The sequence below is a fragment of the Musca autumnalis genome, unplaced genomic scaffold, assembly GCF_047663935.1.
Source record: "Musca autumnalis isolate F117 unplaced genomic scaffold, ASM4766393v1 scaffold_2, whole genome shotgun sequence".
Taxonomy (NCBI): domain Eukaryota; kingdom Metazoa; phylum Arthropoda; class Insecta; order Diptera; family Muscidae; genus Musca; species Musca autumnalis.
The window spans coordinates 192,736,392-192,753,528 of NW_027411755.1; the positions used below are offsets into that span (position 1 = coordinate 192,736,392).

Here is a 17,137-nt window from a genome sequence, read left to right on the forward strand (position 1 = left end):
GACATCTGCCTTTTGTCGCATAAAATCACCGATATACAGGATAAACTCAACGAACTCGTTCAACTGGCTAGAGCAGCGGGACCAGATATTAACATTGAACAATTTAAAAAGTATCAGTCGACTTTGCCGACAAAGGTATACCCTAGACCTATGTGAATCTTCAGACTTTTGGGCGTATGAACTTGCCGACAAAGATATGGATTAGGATAAAATCTCAAAAGTGTTGCGGCGGATGTTCCTAAAGGAATGGACCGATATAGTCCATTTTAGAAGTGTGTCTTATTTTGGAAGTCATTCCTCTCGATAGGAACATAATAACAAGAAACATGGACTTGCAAACGAAAAACATCATATCGCTGTAAACAGGGGTACTAGAAGTACCTTCCCTACAAAATTTCCATAGGATTCTCGCACAGACCCTTAACCACACTTCAACAAAAATTTTAACCATTTGGACCGAAAGGTCTCACTTTTGAGCATAAACTAAGTTTAGGCCAAATATTTCGAGATCTAAAGTTTGGACCAAATCGGTTGCTCCGTTTATGAGATGTTGCGTTTACCATTTTTGTGAGGGGAGGTACCGGAAGCAGTGGACCTACAAGCACCATCTTCGAATTTCATCTAATATTCGAAGATATATTATGATATGCAAAGTGTTGACCATTTTGTTGCTGTGCGCACCAGCCACTACACATGCTGGCCGTATGGGTTTTTTTTACAGTTTTCGGGTCATTTTTTCAAAAAGTATGGACTGAATCAAACGTTTACCATGGTAATAGAGGCCTTGAGTGCAACCTGTTGCAAGAAAAATCAAAACAATTCGAGAGAAAGTCCTAACCTGCAGTTTTCCGAAATTCTATTCTGATCTATGTCTCGTAGAAATGTTACGATGTACAAAGTATGGACCAAATCGATAACCGCCTTCGAGAGTTTTAGCGAAATGTTTTGACCTATTTTGGGGGAGGTACCCAAAGGAGTGGACCGATAAGGCCCATCTTAGAACATGATTTAACTGTAGGCAAAATATTACGATTACCAAATTATGGATCGAATCGGTTTATCCGTTAGAGAGTTACCGTGCGCTCCTTCCATAACACATGGTGCCATAACTGGTTTTAACAGCTTTCAGGCCATTATCTCAGGAAGTATGGCCTTGCCCCTAAAAAAATTACCCCGTCGTAATGGGGGCAGCGAATGCAAGTTGCTACAACAAAATCAAAAAGATTCGAGAGGAGGTCTTAAACTGCACTTTATCCGAAATTTGTGTGGGAGGTACCCGACGGAGTGGACCGATATAGTATATTCGATATTCGAACATTATCTATATCTGGTAGGAATAATACTATGGGCAAAGTTTGGACCAAATCGATAACTCCCTTTGAGAGTTATAGTTCACACAATTTTACCGAAAAAAATTTAACTTTTGTGGGGGAGGTACCCGAAGAAGTAGCCCATCTTCGAATTTAAACTAAGTTTCATACAGGAACAGAGCTAAATCTGTCCTTCGTCGTGAAAGAAGAAATTACTTCACTAAGTTGTTTAGAGGATTAAATTCCTCACAGATTTGGAGTAGGTTGCGGGCAGGTGGTTTAATTGGTGATGATGCTGGATGTGTTGGTAGTCAATTTGATGTTAATGAACTAAATGATTTTTTTGTCCAGTCTGCGTCTGATCCAATTGCTGAGAGAGTAGACTTGTCTGGGTATATTGGAGAACATCCCTTTTTTTCTTTTGACTGTGTATTTGAGGAAGATATATTCAATGCGCTGAATGCTATTAAATCTCAGTCCTTGGGTATTGATGGAATACCAATTTCTTTTATAAAAATTATATATCCATATCTGTCAAATTTATTTCTTCACTTTTATAACACAATATTTACAACATCAGTATTTCCTACTGCATGGAAGGTTGCCCGTGTAGTACCCATACCCAAAACTAAAGGTTGTTGCTCTGTTGACAACATGCGCCCAATAAGTATTCTCCCTTCACTTTCCAAGATTTGTGAGCATCTTATGAAAAAGCAAATGTTGAATTTTATTGAAAACCATAAATTACTAAATCCATTTCAATATGGTTTTAGGCGTGGGCATAGTACGGTTTCGCACCTATTGCATCTTACAGAGACAATTAGGGAAGCAGTAGATGTTGGTAATAGTGGTGTATTGATTTCGTTAGATTTGTCTAAAGCTTTTGACAGAGTAGACTATGCGACCCTTATCCAAAAATTGAGTAGGGATTTCTTCTTCAATAATACTGCTTGCAGACTTATTTTTTCTTACTTAAATAGTCGCTCTCAATTTGTTGATTATAATGGGTCTGAGTCTAGAGTACGTAGTGTTAGTAGTGGGGTCCCACAAGGTTCAGTTCTTGGCCCCCTGCTATTTATTTTGTACATTAACGATTTCAATGTTTCCGTTGATATGAATACCTGTCTTCCATTTATATATGCTGATGATATCCATTTATTTTTTCAGTCTGCTAATACTATTAGCTTGTCACCAACAATTAATTCAACTTTAAATATAGTTGCTTCTTGGATGCAGGAAAATAACTTTGTAGTTAACGTTAGCAAGACAAAGTCGTTACTATTTGGTCCCGTTCGGCAGAGTAGCCATATGTTTACAATGAGTATGAATGGTAATGTGGTTGAAATTGTTGATAAAATAAAGTGTTTGGGTATTTGGGTTGACTACAAACTTGATTTTAGTCCCCACATTGATACTTTATTTCCTAAAGTGATATCTATATTGCGTAAACTTCGTGGTACAAACTTTTATCTGCCACTTTTTGTAAGGAAACAGCTTGCGCATGCCTTATTGATCTCCACTATTACTTATGGTATTGAAGTTATATCTGGCACGAGTCAATCAAGCTTAGATAGGATTTTGCGTATTATTAATATGGTAGTTCGTTTTGTTTATGGATTGAGATATCGTGATCATGTTTCGAGCTATGTCATGGAGTTTTTGGGTGCCTCCTTTCAATCGTATGTTAATACTCGTGTTTTGACTTCTTTCTATAAAATTATAAGAAATGGAGCTCCTGAAAAGCTTTGTGAGAAATTCTCTTTTTCTCGGTATATACGCAATCAACAAGTGCGGCTTCCTCGTTTTATATCTGTAATGTGTGATCGATCATTCGTCGTAAGAGTGGCTAGGGTGTGGAATTATCTTCCTCTCAATCTACGTAGTTTCGCCAGTTCTCCTAGTACATTTAAACGAAATTATTTAATGCACCTTCGTCGACGTCAATCTGGTTCTTGAAATTAAATTTTAGGGTCAGCATTTTTAACTATGAGTCTTTTTTATTTTTATTTTCATATATATCTTATTGGCTGGGGAGCCAAAGTTTTTCCAATGTTACATTTATATATATATATATATATATATATATATATATATATATATATATATATATATATATATATATATATATTTTTGATATTTTTATCTTAATTTTTTTCTCAATAATAAGTATAATCTAAATAATTTTCCTTAAAGAGTTATATTTGGTCATGTACATATGCTGAATTTTTGTATTCTATGTAATGCTAAATTTGGTCTGAAAGACTTACTGGCATTGTAATGTATGAATAATAAATGAAATGAAATGAAAAATATTACTTACTTACTTAGCTGGTACCCGAAGAAGTAGCCCATCTTCGAATTTAAACTAAGTTTCGACATAATATTACTTACTTACTTAACTTTATATCACATTTGTTCCATAAGCCGAACTAAGAAAAAATCTCCAATTCTCTCTGTTTGCTGCTGTATTTTCCCAATCTGGGATATGTAGCTTTATGATGTCTTGTTTCACTTGTTCGCTCCTTCCAGATCTGCGAGAACCTCTATGCGGCCCGTATTTATACGCCTTTTTAGCGGGTTCATCATCACTCATTCTTATAACATGGCCTAGCCATCGCAATCGTTGTATCTCGATTCGTTCAACTACATTGATACAGCTCGGTGTTCATACGACGCCGATATTCGCCGTCAACTAAGATTGGCCCGTAGATCTTTCGAAGAATTTTTCTCTCGAGCAAGTACCCATGCTTCGGAACCATAAATTAGCACGGGTAGTATCAGTGTTTTGTAAAGTGTTACTTTTGTTTGACGAGAGGTAGCTTTATTGCTAAACTGCTTACTCAGCCCAAAGTAGCATCTGTTAGCCAACACTATTCTTCTTCGTATTTCACAACTGATGTTATTTGTTGTGTTTATGGCGGTGCCGACATTCACAGATGGTGCAGGGTTTGTGGACATATTACGCGTCGATACCATCAACTTGGTTTTTTCGCCGTTTACTGCCAGACCAACTTTAGCAGATTCTCTTTCGACTTTTGCAAAGGTGTCAGTTACTTCCTTTACCGATCGACCCATGATGTCAATGTCGTCGGCATAAGCCAGTAACATATGGCTGTTCGTGTATATCGTTCCATTTCTTTTGACCTTCGCGTCTCGTATGACCCTTTCCAGCAGGATGTTGAATAGATCACACGACAGGCCGTCTCCTTGTCTGAAACCTCTTTTGGTAATAAACTCTTCGTCTCAGTTAATGTCATTCTACAAAGCCGAATGAGCTTTGCAGGAATACCATAATCAGACATGGCTTGGAACACCTTTGAACGTATAGGGCTGTCGAATGCTGCTTTATAATCGACGATAAGATGGAAGGTGTCGATCTGCATTTCTTGGGTCTTTTCCAGGATTTGTCTCAAGGTAAATATCTGATCAATGGTGGATTTGCCAGGTCTAAAGCAGCACTGATAGGGTCCAATAATTTCATTGACTATAGGCTTTAGTCTCTCACACAATATGCCAGATACTATCTTATATGCAATAGGGAGCAGACTTATGCCCCGGTAATTGAGGCACACAGTCTTATCACCCTTCTTGTGGACTGGACATAGGATGCTCACGTTCCAATCATCGGGTACGCGTTCTTCCTGCCAGATGGTGCTAACTAGCTGATGCATATACCTTATCAGCGTGTCGCCTCCGGTTTTGAACAGCACGGCTAGGCCATCTGCTCCTCCCGCCTTATTATTCTTCAGCCGGTTTATTGCTGTCCTTACCTCATCTTGGCCTGAGCACACTATCTGTATCAGTTACCAAATTACCTTGTTGGTCTCTACAGGAGGATATGCCTGTACCAAAGCCATCAGTTTGATGCTTCACTCTTTGATAGAATTTTCGGACTTCATTCTGTCTCCTGTACATCTCTATTTGTTCATACTCCCTCTTTTCCATCTCTCTCTTTTTCCTGCGGAAAAGACGTTTCTCCTCTCTCCTTTTCTCCCGATACCTCTCTCGTGCGCTACGCGTTGTTACTGATTCAAAGTAGCCCTATATGCCGCATTTTTCTCTTCGGTAGCAGCACGACACTCCTCGTCATACCATGGATTCCTTGGTGGAGGTCTCTGGTATCCAAGTACTGATTTTGCGGCTGTTTGCATGGAGTGGGCAATATTTTGCCATTGTGCTGATATGTTATCGGGACGAGAAGCGCTTTCATTAAGCAATTGGGTCAGTTGAGTGGAATATGCTGTGGCTATCTGTTGTGTTTGCAGCTTACTGATGTCCAACTTCCGTGTCGTGTCTGTCCGTGCTTTATTTGCAACGTTTAGACGGGTACGTACCTTTGCAGCAACGAGGTAATGGTCCGAATCTATGTTTACTCCTCGGAACGATCGTACATCCAACACGCTCGATGAATGTCTTCCATCTATCACAACGTGATTAATTTGAATATCGAGATGCTTAAATCTAGTACTGCTAACTACCATGTTTTTTGCCGCTGCGAAGTCTATCAGCCTCATTCCATTGTCTGATGTTTCACTATGTAGACTGAATTTCCCGACTGTTTGTCCAAACATATTCTCCTTTCCAATTTTGGCATTAAAATCGCCTAGAACAATTTTAATGTCATGGGCAGGACAACGGTCATATGTTTCTTCTAAGCGCTCGTAGAATATATCTTTGGTCTGTTCGTCCTTGTCTTCGGTTGGAGCATGAGCGCAGATAAAGCTGATGTTGAAGAATTTTGCTTTTAATCGAATTGTAGCAAGTCTTTCATTCACTGGGGTGAAGCTGGAGACCAGATGTTTTAACCTCTGACCAACAACAAAACCGCAACTAAATTCATGCTTTGTGTCATGGCAGCTATAATACAGTGCGTCACCTTTAGGTGTTGTTGTGACATCTTTCCCAGTCCTTCGTATTTCCTGTATGGCAGTAATGTCGGCCTTGTACTTTTCAAGTACATCTGCCATCGTGTAAACTGCACCTTCTCTATAAAGAGTTCGAACATTCCAGGTGCAGATTCGCAGATCATGGTCCTTAAAACGTTTGCGGGGGTCGTCAACTTTAGAGGGGTTTGTTTTTCTTTTCTTTCGTTTTTTCATGGTAGGCTGCTTTCTTCTAGGGGAGGGTTACTAGCCCGACGCCCAAACCCAAGTTTTTAACGTTCTTATGGGTGAACGCGCGGCCCATTTTAGCTCACTACCTTTAACGGGTGTTAAAGGCAGTTCCCCAGGTGACACCACGGGGAGGTCAGTGTCCACTTGAGATGAGAGAGGGACCAAGATAAAACCTGGACTTTACCATGTTAAAGCCGGTCAGGACCGTTGCTTGGTATCTTTCATCCCCTACGGCGACAAAATATTACGATACCCAAAATTTGGTTCGAATCGGTTGATCCGTTCGAGAGTTATCGTGCGCACCATCCAGCCAGACAGACGGACAGACAGACATGGCCAAATCGACTCCAAATTGTCTAAATCGAATTTCGTCCAAACATACTTGGGGTCTAAAACCATTATTTCCATGAGTCACATTTTTGATCGTATCAAAGTGTATATACCCTCTCTAGCCTAAAGGCTGAGGGTATAAAAAATACAGGCAATGCGCATTAACAACTCATAGAGTGGCCATATAATGATTGACAGCCCGCAGATAGAATATGTATGTACAATCTTTCTGCTACTTAGGAAGTATGATGTCGGCAAATGGTGATGTGGAAGATGAAATCACAAAGAGACTAAACAAAGCGCATTTGGCCGACTGAACAAAATATGGCGGTCATCGCTAATATCAACAACAACCAAAACAAGAATATTCAACTCATGTGTTAAATCCACCCTCCTGTGTAGCCAAACCTGAAAAATTACGTCCAGTATAATGCAGAGACTACATACATTCATAAACAAATGTCTTCGAATATTATGCCGCAATTATGGTCGGGTTACAACCAAAATAGAAACGATTATATCCAAATTTAAAATTTTGGGGACATTTTCCGACCAACTACGAACACGAATCTTGAAAATCAACTCTTGACTTCTCCTTTATTAATAAGAAATGCTGCCAAACAATCAATTGATCATATCAATAACATAATGTGTCGTAATAAAATAAAAATAAATTTCGTGGAAAACCGTGCCCAGAGAAAGTGGTGAAGGGTATAACATGTTCGGCCCCCTTCGACTATAGCCATATCTAACTCGTTTATATGCGTGGCTGGCTCGAGCGCACGATAACTCTCGAACGGATAAACAGATTCGAACAAAAAACTGGCAACGGAAATATTTGGCGTAAAGTTAAAATAAAAAGTTCTAGGATGAGCCTTATCGGTCCACTCCTTTGGGTACCTCGCCCACAACATGTCAAAACATTTCGCTAAATTGTGCACACGATAAATCGATTTGCTTCATACATCGTACTATTTCTACGAGACATAGCTCAAGTTAGAATATGGACTATATATTTCAAATCCTCCGCATACCTCCCACACCAAATTTCGGAAAAGTGCATGTTAGGAACTCCTCTCGAATCGTTTTGATTTTTCTTGCAACAGGTTGCACGCACGGCCCCTATTACGATGGTAAAAGTTTTGTTCAGTGGCAAGTCCATACATTTTGAGAAAATTAGCCGAAAGCTGTAAAAACGCCTACGGCATGTGTAGTGGCTTGTGCGCACGACAACTCCCGCACCGAGTACTGCGTTGATCCACACTTTGAATATCGTAATTTTTCTTCGAATATTAAATGAATTTCGAAGATGGTGTTATAGGTCCACTACTTCCGGTACCTCCCCCACAAAAGTTGGAAAATATACGCTAAAATAGTAAGCGCAATATCTCATAAACCGAGCAACCGATTTGGTCCAAACTTTGGATCTCGAAATATTTTGTCCAAACTTAGTTTATATTAAATCAACATTTTCGTTTAAGTACGATTAAGAGTATGTAGCTCTGCTTACATCGATATGATGTTTTGCGTGGGCAAATTCATGTTTCCTGATTAATGGTCCTCTTGAGAGGAATGACTCCCTAAATGAGACACACCTCCAAAATGGACTATATCAGTCCATTCCTTTAGGAACCTTCCACGCAACACTTTTAAGATTTTAATCCATTTTTTGTCGACAAGTTCATACGCCTAAAATTTTGAAGACCAACATATACTTACTTACTTAGCTGGCCCATTACAGAACATTTGTTCTATAGGCCGAACTAAGAAGAGATATCCATTCCTCTCTATTTGTTGCTTTGCACACTGGAATACCGCGCCTTGTCATCTCATCATCCACTTGTTTGCGCCATCTATTCCTTGGCCTGCCAATTCTGCGTGCACCGCCATGTGGCAGGTATTCATACGCCTTTTTAGCGGGTTCATCATCGCTCACTCTTATGATATGGCCTAGCCAACGCAATCGCTGCATCTCGATACGTTTAACAATATTGATGTCGTTGTATAGCAGATACAGCTCGTGGTTCATGCGACGTCGATATTCACCGTCAACGCAGATTGGTCCGTAGATCTTTCGAAGAATTTTTCTCTCAAACACACCAAGCACTGCCATGTCTGCTTGCGCAAGTACCCAGGCTTCGGAGCCATACATCAGCACGGGTAGTATCAGTGTTTTGTAGAGCGTTATTTTTGTTTGACGAGATGTGGCTTTGTTTTTAAACTGCTTACTTAATCCAAAGTAGCATCTGTTGGCCAATACAATTCTTCTTTTTATTTCACAACTGATGTCGTTTGTTGTGTTGACGGAGGTGCCGAGGTAGACGAAGTCTTTTACTACCTCAATATTATAGGAACCAACTTCCACAGTCGGTCCGAGCTCAATGGACGCATTGCGCGTCGACACCATCAACTTGGTCTTCTCACCGTTTACCGCCAGACCCACTTTAGCAGATTCTCCTTCGACCTTTATAAAGGTATCAGTTACTTCTTTTACTGATCGACCCATGATGTCTATATCATCAGCATAAGCAAGTAACATGTGACTGTTGGTGTAGATTGTGCCACTTCTTTTGACGTTTGCCTCTCGTATAACCTTTTCTAGCAGGATGTTGAAGAGGTCACACGAAAGGCTGTCTCCTTGTCTGAAACCTCTTTTGGTACCAAACTCTTCGGAGAGGTTCTTTCCTATTTTAACTGAGGACCTCGTGTCAGTTAAAGTCATTTTACAAAGCCGGATGAGCTTTGCGGGAATACCAAATTCAGACATGGCTTGGAATACCTTTGAGCGCAGCGGACTGTCGAAGGCTGCTTTATAATCGACAAAAAGGTGGTAGGTGTCGATCTGCATCTCTTGGGTCTTCTCCAGGATTTGCCGCAGGGTAAATATCTGGTCAATGGTGGACTTGCCAGGTCTAAAGCCGCATTGGTATGGTCCAATAATCTCGTTGACCATTGGCTTTAGTCGTTCGCACAATATCCCTGACACGATCTTGTAGGCAATAGGGAGTAGACTTAAGCCCCTATAGTTAGAGCATACAGTCTTATCTCCCTTCTTGTGGACGGGGCACAGGATACTCAGGTTCCAATCGTCGGGTACTCGTTCTTCCTGCCAGATGGTGCTAACTAGCTGATGAATACAACTTATCAGCGTGTCGCCTCCGGTTTTGAACAGCTCGGCTGGTAAGCCATCGGCCCCTGCTGCCTTATTATTCTTCAGCCGATTTATTGCTGTCTTTACCTCATCTTGGCTGGGCGGTATACATTCAATACCATCTTCTGGGATTGGGACTGGGGTATCTTCGTCGTCTTCGCTGCTATTGGATACCAACAGATTTGAAAAATGTTCTTTCCATATCCTGAGTACACTATCTGTATCAGTTACCAAATTACCTTGCTGGTCTCTACAGGAGGATGTGCCTGTACCAAAGCCATCAGTTTCATGCTTGACTCTTTGGTAGAATTTTCGGACTTCATTCTGGCTCCTGTACATCTCGATTTTTTCACACTCCCGCTTTTCCATCTCTCTCTTTTTCCTGCGGAAAAGACGTTTCTCCTCTCTCCTTTTCTCCCTGTATCTCTCTCGTGCGCTACGCGTTGCTACGGATTGTAAAGTAGCCTTATATGCCGCATTTTTCTCTTCGGTGGCAGCACGACACTCCTCATCATACCATGGATTCCTTGGTGGAGGTCTCTGGTATCCAAGTATGGATTTTGCGGCTGTTTGCATGGAGTGGGCAATGCTTTGCCATTGCGCTGATATGTTATCGGGATGAGGAGGGCTTTGATTAAGCAATTGGGCTAGTTGAGTGGAATATGCTGTGGCTATCTGTTGTGATTGCAGCTTACCGATGTCTAACTTTCGTGTTGTGTCTGTTCGTACTTTGTTTGCTACGTTTAAGCGGGTGCGTACCTTTGCTGCAACAAGGTAGTAGTCCGAATCAATGTTTGCGCCTCGGAACGATCGTACATCCAACACGCTCGATGAATGTCTTCCATCTATCACAACATGATCAATTTGGTTTCTTGTTTTCTGATCTGGAGACAGCCAGGTGCCCTTATGAATATCGAGATGATTAAATCTGGTACTGCTAACTACCATGTTTTTTGCAGCTGCAAAGTCTATCAGTCTCATACCATTGTCAGATGTTTCACTGTGGAGACTGAATTTCCCGACTGTTGGGCCAAAGATATTCTCCTTTCCAATTTTGGCATTAAAATCGCCTAGAATGATTTTAATGTCATGGGCAGGGCAACGGTCATATGTTTCTTCTAAGCGCTCGTAAAATATATCTTTGGTCTGTTCATCCTTTTCTTCAGTGGGAGCATGAGCGCAGATAAAGCTGATGTTGAAGAATTTAGCTTTTATTCGAATTGCAGCAAGTCTTTCATTCACTGGAGTGAAGCTGGATACAAGATGTTTTAGTCTCCGACTAACTACGAATCCACAACCAAACTCATGCTTTACGTCATGGCAGCTATAATACAGTGCGTCACCTTTAGGTGTTGTTGTGACGCCTTTCCCAATCCATCGTATTTCCTGTATGGCAGTAATATCGGTCTTGTACTTTTCAAGTACGTCTGCCAATGCGAAGACTGCACCTTCTCTATAAAGAGTGCGAACATTCCAGGTGCAGATTCGCAGATCACGGTCCTTAAAACGTTTGCGGGGTTCGTCAACTTTAGAGGGGTTTGTTTTTCTTTTCTTTCGTTTTTTCATAGTAGGCTGTTTTTTCTAGGGGAGGGTTACTAACCCGACGCCCAAACCCAAGTTTTTAACGTTCTTATGGGTGAACGCGCGGCACATGTTAGCTCACTACCTTTAACGGGTGTTAAAGGCAGTTCCCCAGGTGACACCACGGGGAGGTCAGTGTCCACTTGGGATGAAAGAGGGACCAAGATAAATCCTGGGCTTTGCCATGTTAAAACCGGTCAGGACCGTTCCTTGGTATCTTCGATCCCCTACGTCACCCGAAGACCAACATATAGGCATAAATAAATTTTACTTTTCGCAAAAGAAGTATTGTATATGTTCATATCTATTATATTGCAACATATAAGATGTTCGTCTGCCTGTTCTTTATATTAAAACGACTGCATTTCTTCTGTCTCTATAATTTCATTGTGTCCTATCATTTATGTACATTATCTTTGTCCTCTTGTCTTTTATTTGAATATTTATCTCAATAAATCGCTACGACCGAATGACAGTGTTGTAGTGTGTGTGTGTGCGAATGTAACGTTACATATACAGTATGCAAAATTTATATTCCTACACGCCTCAAAAATAAGAAAAAAATCGTTATTTATTCAATGTTTTATAGACAAACTAGCCGACCCGGTCCGCGTTGCTGGCCCTTGAAACAGTTTTATGTTACCTTTTCTTAAGTCAATTATATTTTTCTTGCATCGCTAATTAGTCGGAATCTGAAAGTACTGCTTTCAGAAATGTTGGTGTTGATATGCAACTTTAACCTACCGCCAAGGAACTGATGACTTGAGGCATGTATTTATTTCATCTGCTGGAAGTGTTTGTCTGCAGTCTAAACGTAAATGCCTCTTAAATCCTTCAAGAATCGATCTATAGTCTCTAGGGAATTTTTATGTGTCATCGTACATTCGCTACAAATGATAACTTCTATTTAATATTGCATGTGTAGCCTTCATTCACATGAGTTTCCAGTGACAACCAAATCGGTCACTCCCTTTAAGAGTTATCCTGCGCACAATTTTTCCGAATATTTTGGAACTTTTGTGGGGGAGATAACTAAAGGAGTGGACCGATATAAACCATATTCGAACTTAAGCTAGGTTTGGACAAAATATTTCGAAAGCCTAATTTTGGACCTAATCGGCATATCCGCTCTAGAGTTATCTTGCGCTCCAACCAATACTCTCATAGGTGTTTTTTGCAGCCTTCAGGCTGTTTACTCAGGAAGTATGCTTTTGCCTATAATGAAACTCGCACCGTCGTATGAGGGGTAGTGAATACAAGTTGTTACAATAAAAATCAAAGCGATTCGAGAGCTAGTCTTAAACTGAATTTTTTTTCGAAATTTTGTGTAGGAGGGGACCGTTTAAGTCCATATTGGAACCTAATATAAGTCGGGTAGATATTTCAAGATGTGCAAAGTATGGACCAAATCGGTTACACCCTTCAAGACTTATCCTGCGCACAAATTTTCCGAACATTTTCGAACTTTTGGACCGAATCGGTTGATCCGTTCGAGAGTTATCGTGTGCTCCTGCCAGCCAGACAGACAGGCCGACGGACGGACATGGCTAAATCAACTTCAATTTGTCTGAAAACCATTATTTCAATGAAGCACATTTTGACTGTATGAAAATGTATATACCCTCGTTAGCATAAATGCTGAAGGTATAAAAAGTGGGCGTGCTTAAATAGCATTTTTAAAAATCGGGCATAGGGGAGGTACCCCGCCACCTTCGAAATTCAACCAAATATTTTACCTATTTTCACCACTGGTCATCCCTTTACATTCTCTGAAATTTAACATATTTAAAAAGTGGGCGTGGTCATTTCAACAGACTCCAAATGGGTACCTAGGGTCGGAGAAACAACCACCATTGCCACGCAATTTAAATTTCCAACCGATATGTTCGTCAGTTTTACTAAAATAGCTTGTTTCAACTTCCAACAGTTTAGTTGTTACTGACCAGAATTTCAGAAATTATGTAAACTTTTCTATATTTTAACGAGTTTGTTGCGCTAGATGCAGCTTTTCCTAGTTCATCTGTTTGACACATAAGTTCTACTACTTTATTGTTGAAGACTCCAGAGCAAAATTCTTATTATTTTCGGAGATAAACGTGCGATCACTGGAAAAAAGGCTCATTTTAGGTCGGTTTAGATGAGGCCATAAAATCTAAACCCGATCTAAGAACACAAAATCCAATTAAGGTTTTTGTAGTCTCAATATGTACTTTCAAAAAATGCCCGTTAGAAGTTGTTTGCATTTCCAGTGTTGCACAGTGTAATAAAGGCAAAATTTAAAAAAAAGAAGAATTTAAAAATAACAAGTAAGAACAGACTATAGTCGGACGGGGCCGACCATGTGATACCCTATACCACTATCCCTGTGCACTAGCTTTCCGGGCTAGCTGTTATAAGATGTGCATTAGAAATTTTACCAATTTTCACACAAAAGTTTTGATCAATTTAACCCGCTAAATATTATCCGATCATACCGTTGACTTGCACGCTACTTCTTCATCTCAAACCAAAACTACGTTTAAAATTTCGCGCCGATCGGACTATTATTGCGACCTACAGAGCGGCTACAAAATCGAGCAAAAATTTTGTTTTTGGTCCATTTCATCCCTTTAACATTTCACGATCATCGCCAAAAACTAATCAGTTCTATTCTGGTCCAAACCCGACCTCCATACTAAATTTCGTGACAATCGGTCCATAATTGCGGCCTCTAGCTTGATTACAATTTTTAATGGACGGACAGACGGACGGACGGACGGACGGACACACATCGCTAAATCGCTTTATCTCGTCGAGATATGAAGTTTGGTATACCACATGAGGGGTCTACGACGAATATTTCGCGGCGTTACATGAATTTTTGGGAAAACAAACTTATTATACCCTTTTCCACATTGTGGTATAGGGTATAAAAACATATTTTTTTAAATTATGTATATGTAAGTATATATGGCCCCTGTGTGGGTGCTAAAGTTTGTATTCGCACAGTTAGAACAATATATTTGCAGTATTTTTTAAACAAAATACCATTAAATTTTGTTCTTTTCAGCTTTTGCACTGTGCTGTACAAAAAATTTAAAATAACGATAATTATTGTCAAAAAAATTTCCCAAAAAATGTTCAACATGGGTCCATGTTTAGGTATAGCTCCCATAAACGGTACCTCCCGATTTTCGTTTTTTTTAGGTTTTAGCTATATTTTTTTACTTAACAACCGGTAACTTGACATTTGATATTCCCCGTAGTTACGCAACTTCCCTACAACGTAGGTCCATGTTTTGGAATTGCCTCCATATAACGTTACCTCCCAAATTTCGATATTTTGAGGTTCCTTCCTACATTTTTTGACTGAACTACGTTCGAGGTTCCCTGCAGTCACGAAATTTATTCACCAACAACTCTCAACATAGGTTCATGTTTAGTTAAAACTCCCTTATAACGATACGAGGATTTGTTATTTTGAGGGCTTGTTTGACTGTTTCAGTCTGTAACTTGACATTTGTGATTCCCCAAAGTCATGGAACTTTTCCACCAAAAATTGTCGACATAGGTCCTATTTTGATATAGGCCCCTTAAAACGGTATCTCTCGTTTTGCAGTATTTTAAGGGTTTTAGCTACAGTTTCAGACTGAACTACCCGTAATGTGACATTTTATGTTCCTGTTTAGATATAGCCCCCCATATAACGATACCTTCCGATTTTCGGTATTTTCAGGGTTTTAGCTATATTTTCTGACTGAATTTACCTGCAGTCACGAAACTTATTCACCAAAAATTGTCGATGTTTCATAGGGGATGAAAGATACCAAGGAACGGCCCTGACCGGCTTTAACATGGCAAAGCCCAGGTTTTATCTTGGTCCCTCTTTCATCCCAAGTGGACACTGACCTCCCCGTGGTGTCACCTGGGGAGCTGCCTTTAACACGCGTTAAAGGTAGTGAGCTAACATGTGCCGCGCGTTCACCCATAAGAAAAAACGAAAGAAAAGAAAAACAAACCACTCTAAAGCTGACGACCGCCGCAAACGTTTTAAGGACCATGATCTGCGAATCTGCACCTGGAATGTTCGCACTCTTTATAGATAACGTTCAGTTTACGCGCTGGCAGATGTACTTGAAAAGTACAAGGCCGACATTACTGCCATACAGGAAATCCGATGGACTGGGAAAGATGTCACAACAACACCTAAAGGTGACGTACTATATTATAGCTGCCATGATACAAAGCATGAGTTTGGTTGCGGTTTTGTAGTTGGTCAGAGGTTAAAACATCTGGTCTCCAGCTTCACCCCAGTGAATGAAAGACTTGCTACAATTCTATTAAAAGCAAAATTCTTCAACATCAGCTTTATCTGCGCTCATGCTCCAACCGAAGACAAGGACGAACAGACCAAAGATATATTCTACGAGCGCTTAAAAGAAACATATGACCGTTGTCCTGCCCATGACATTAAAATTGTTCTAGGCGATTTTAATGCCAAAATTGGAAAGGAGAATATCTTTGGACAAACAGTCGGGAAATTCAGTCTACATAGTGAAACATCAGACAATGGAATGAGGCTGATGGACTTCGCAGCGGCAAAAAACATGGTAGTTAGCAGTACCAGATTTAAGCATCTCGATATTCATAAGGGCACTTGGCTGTCTCCAGACCAAAGAACAATAAATCAAATTGATCACGTTGTGATAGATGGAAGACATTCATCGAGCGTGTTGGATGTACGATCGTTCCGAGGAGCAAACATAGATTCGGACTATTACCTCGTTGCAGCAAAGGTACTTACCAGTCTAAACGTTGCAAATAAAGCACGGACAGAGACAACACGAAAGTTGGACATCGCTAAGCTGCAAACACAACAGATAGCCACAGCATATTCCACTCAACTGACCCAATTGCATAATGAGAGCGCTTCCTGTCCCGATAACATATCAGCACAATGGCAAAATATTGCTCACTCCATGCAAACAACCGCAAAATCAGTACTTGGATATCAGAGACCTCCACCAAAGAATCCATGGTATGACCGGGAGTGCCGTGCTGCTATCGAAGAAAAAAATGCGGCATATAGGGCTACTTTACAATCAGTAGCAACGCGTAGCGCACGAGAGAGGTATCGGGAGAAAAGGAGAGAGGAGAAACGTCTTTTCCGCAGGAAAAAGAGAGAGATGGAAAAGATCGAGATGTGCAGGAGACAGAATAAAGTCCGAAAATTCTACCAAAGAGTGAAGCATCAAACTGAAGGCTTTGGTACAGGCATATCCTCCTGTAGAGACCAACAAGGTAATTTGGTAACTGATACAGATAGTGTGCTCAAGATATGGAAAGAACATTTTTCCAAACTGTTGGTATCCGATAGCAGTGAAGACGGCGAAGATACCACAGATCCAATTACAGAAGATGGTATTGAATGTATACCGCCCAGCCAGGATGAGGTAAGGACAGCAATAAACCGGCTGAAGAATAATAAGGCGGCAGGAGCAGATGGCCTACCAGCCGAGCTGTTCAAAACCGGAGGCGACACGCTGATAAGGTGTATGCATCAGCTAGTTAACACCATCTGGCAGGAAGAACGCGTACCCGACGATTGAAACGTGAGCATCCTATGTCCATTCCACAAGAAGGGTGATAAGACTGTGTGCTCCAATTACAGG

General features: G+C 40.5%; 1 protein-coding gene across 1 annotated transcript in view; it reads right to left on the reverse strand.

Annotated features, from left to right (window-relative positions):
* Positions 1 to 1,864: 1,864 nt before the first annotated feature.
* Positions 1,865 to 17,137, reverse strand: part of LOC141392478 (uncharacterized) — a 42,697-nt gene continuing 27,424 nt past the window's right edge. Inside the window, exon 4 of the mRNA XM_073965416.1 lies at positions 1,865 to 2,012. Within this exon, the coding sequence (XP_073821517.1) occupies positions 1,865 to 2,012 (148 nt within the window). The remainder of the gene's footprint in view (positions 2,013 to 17,137) is intronic.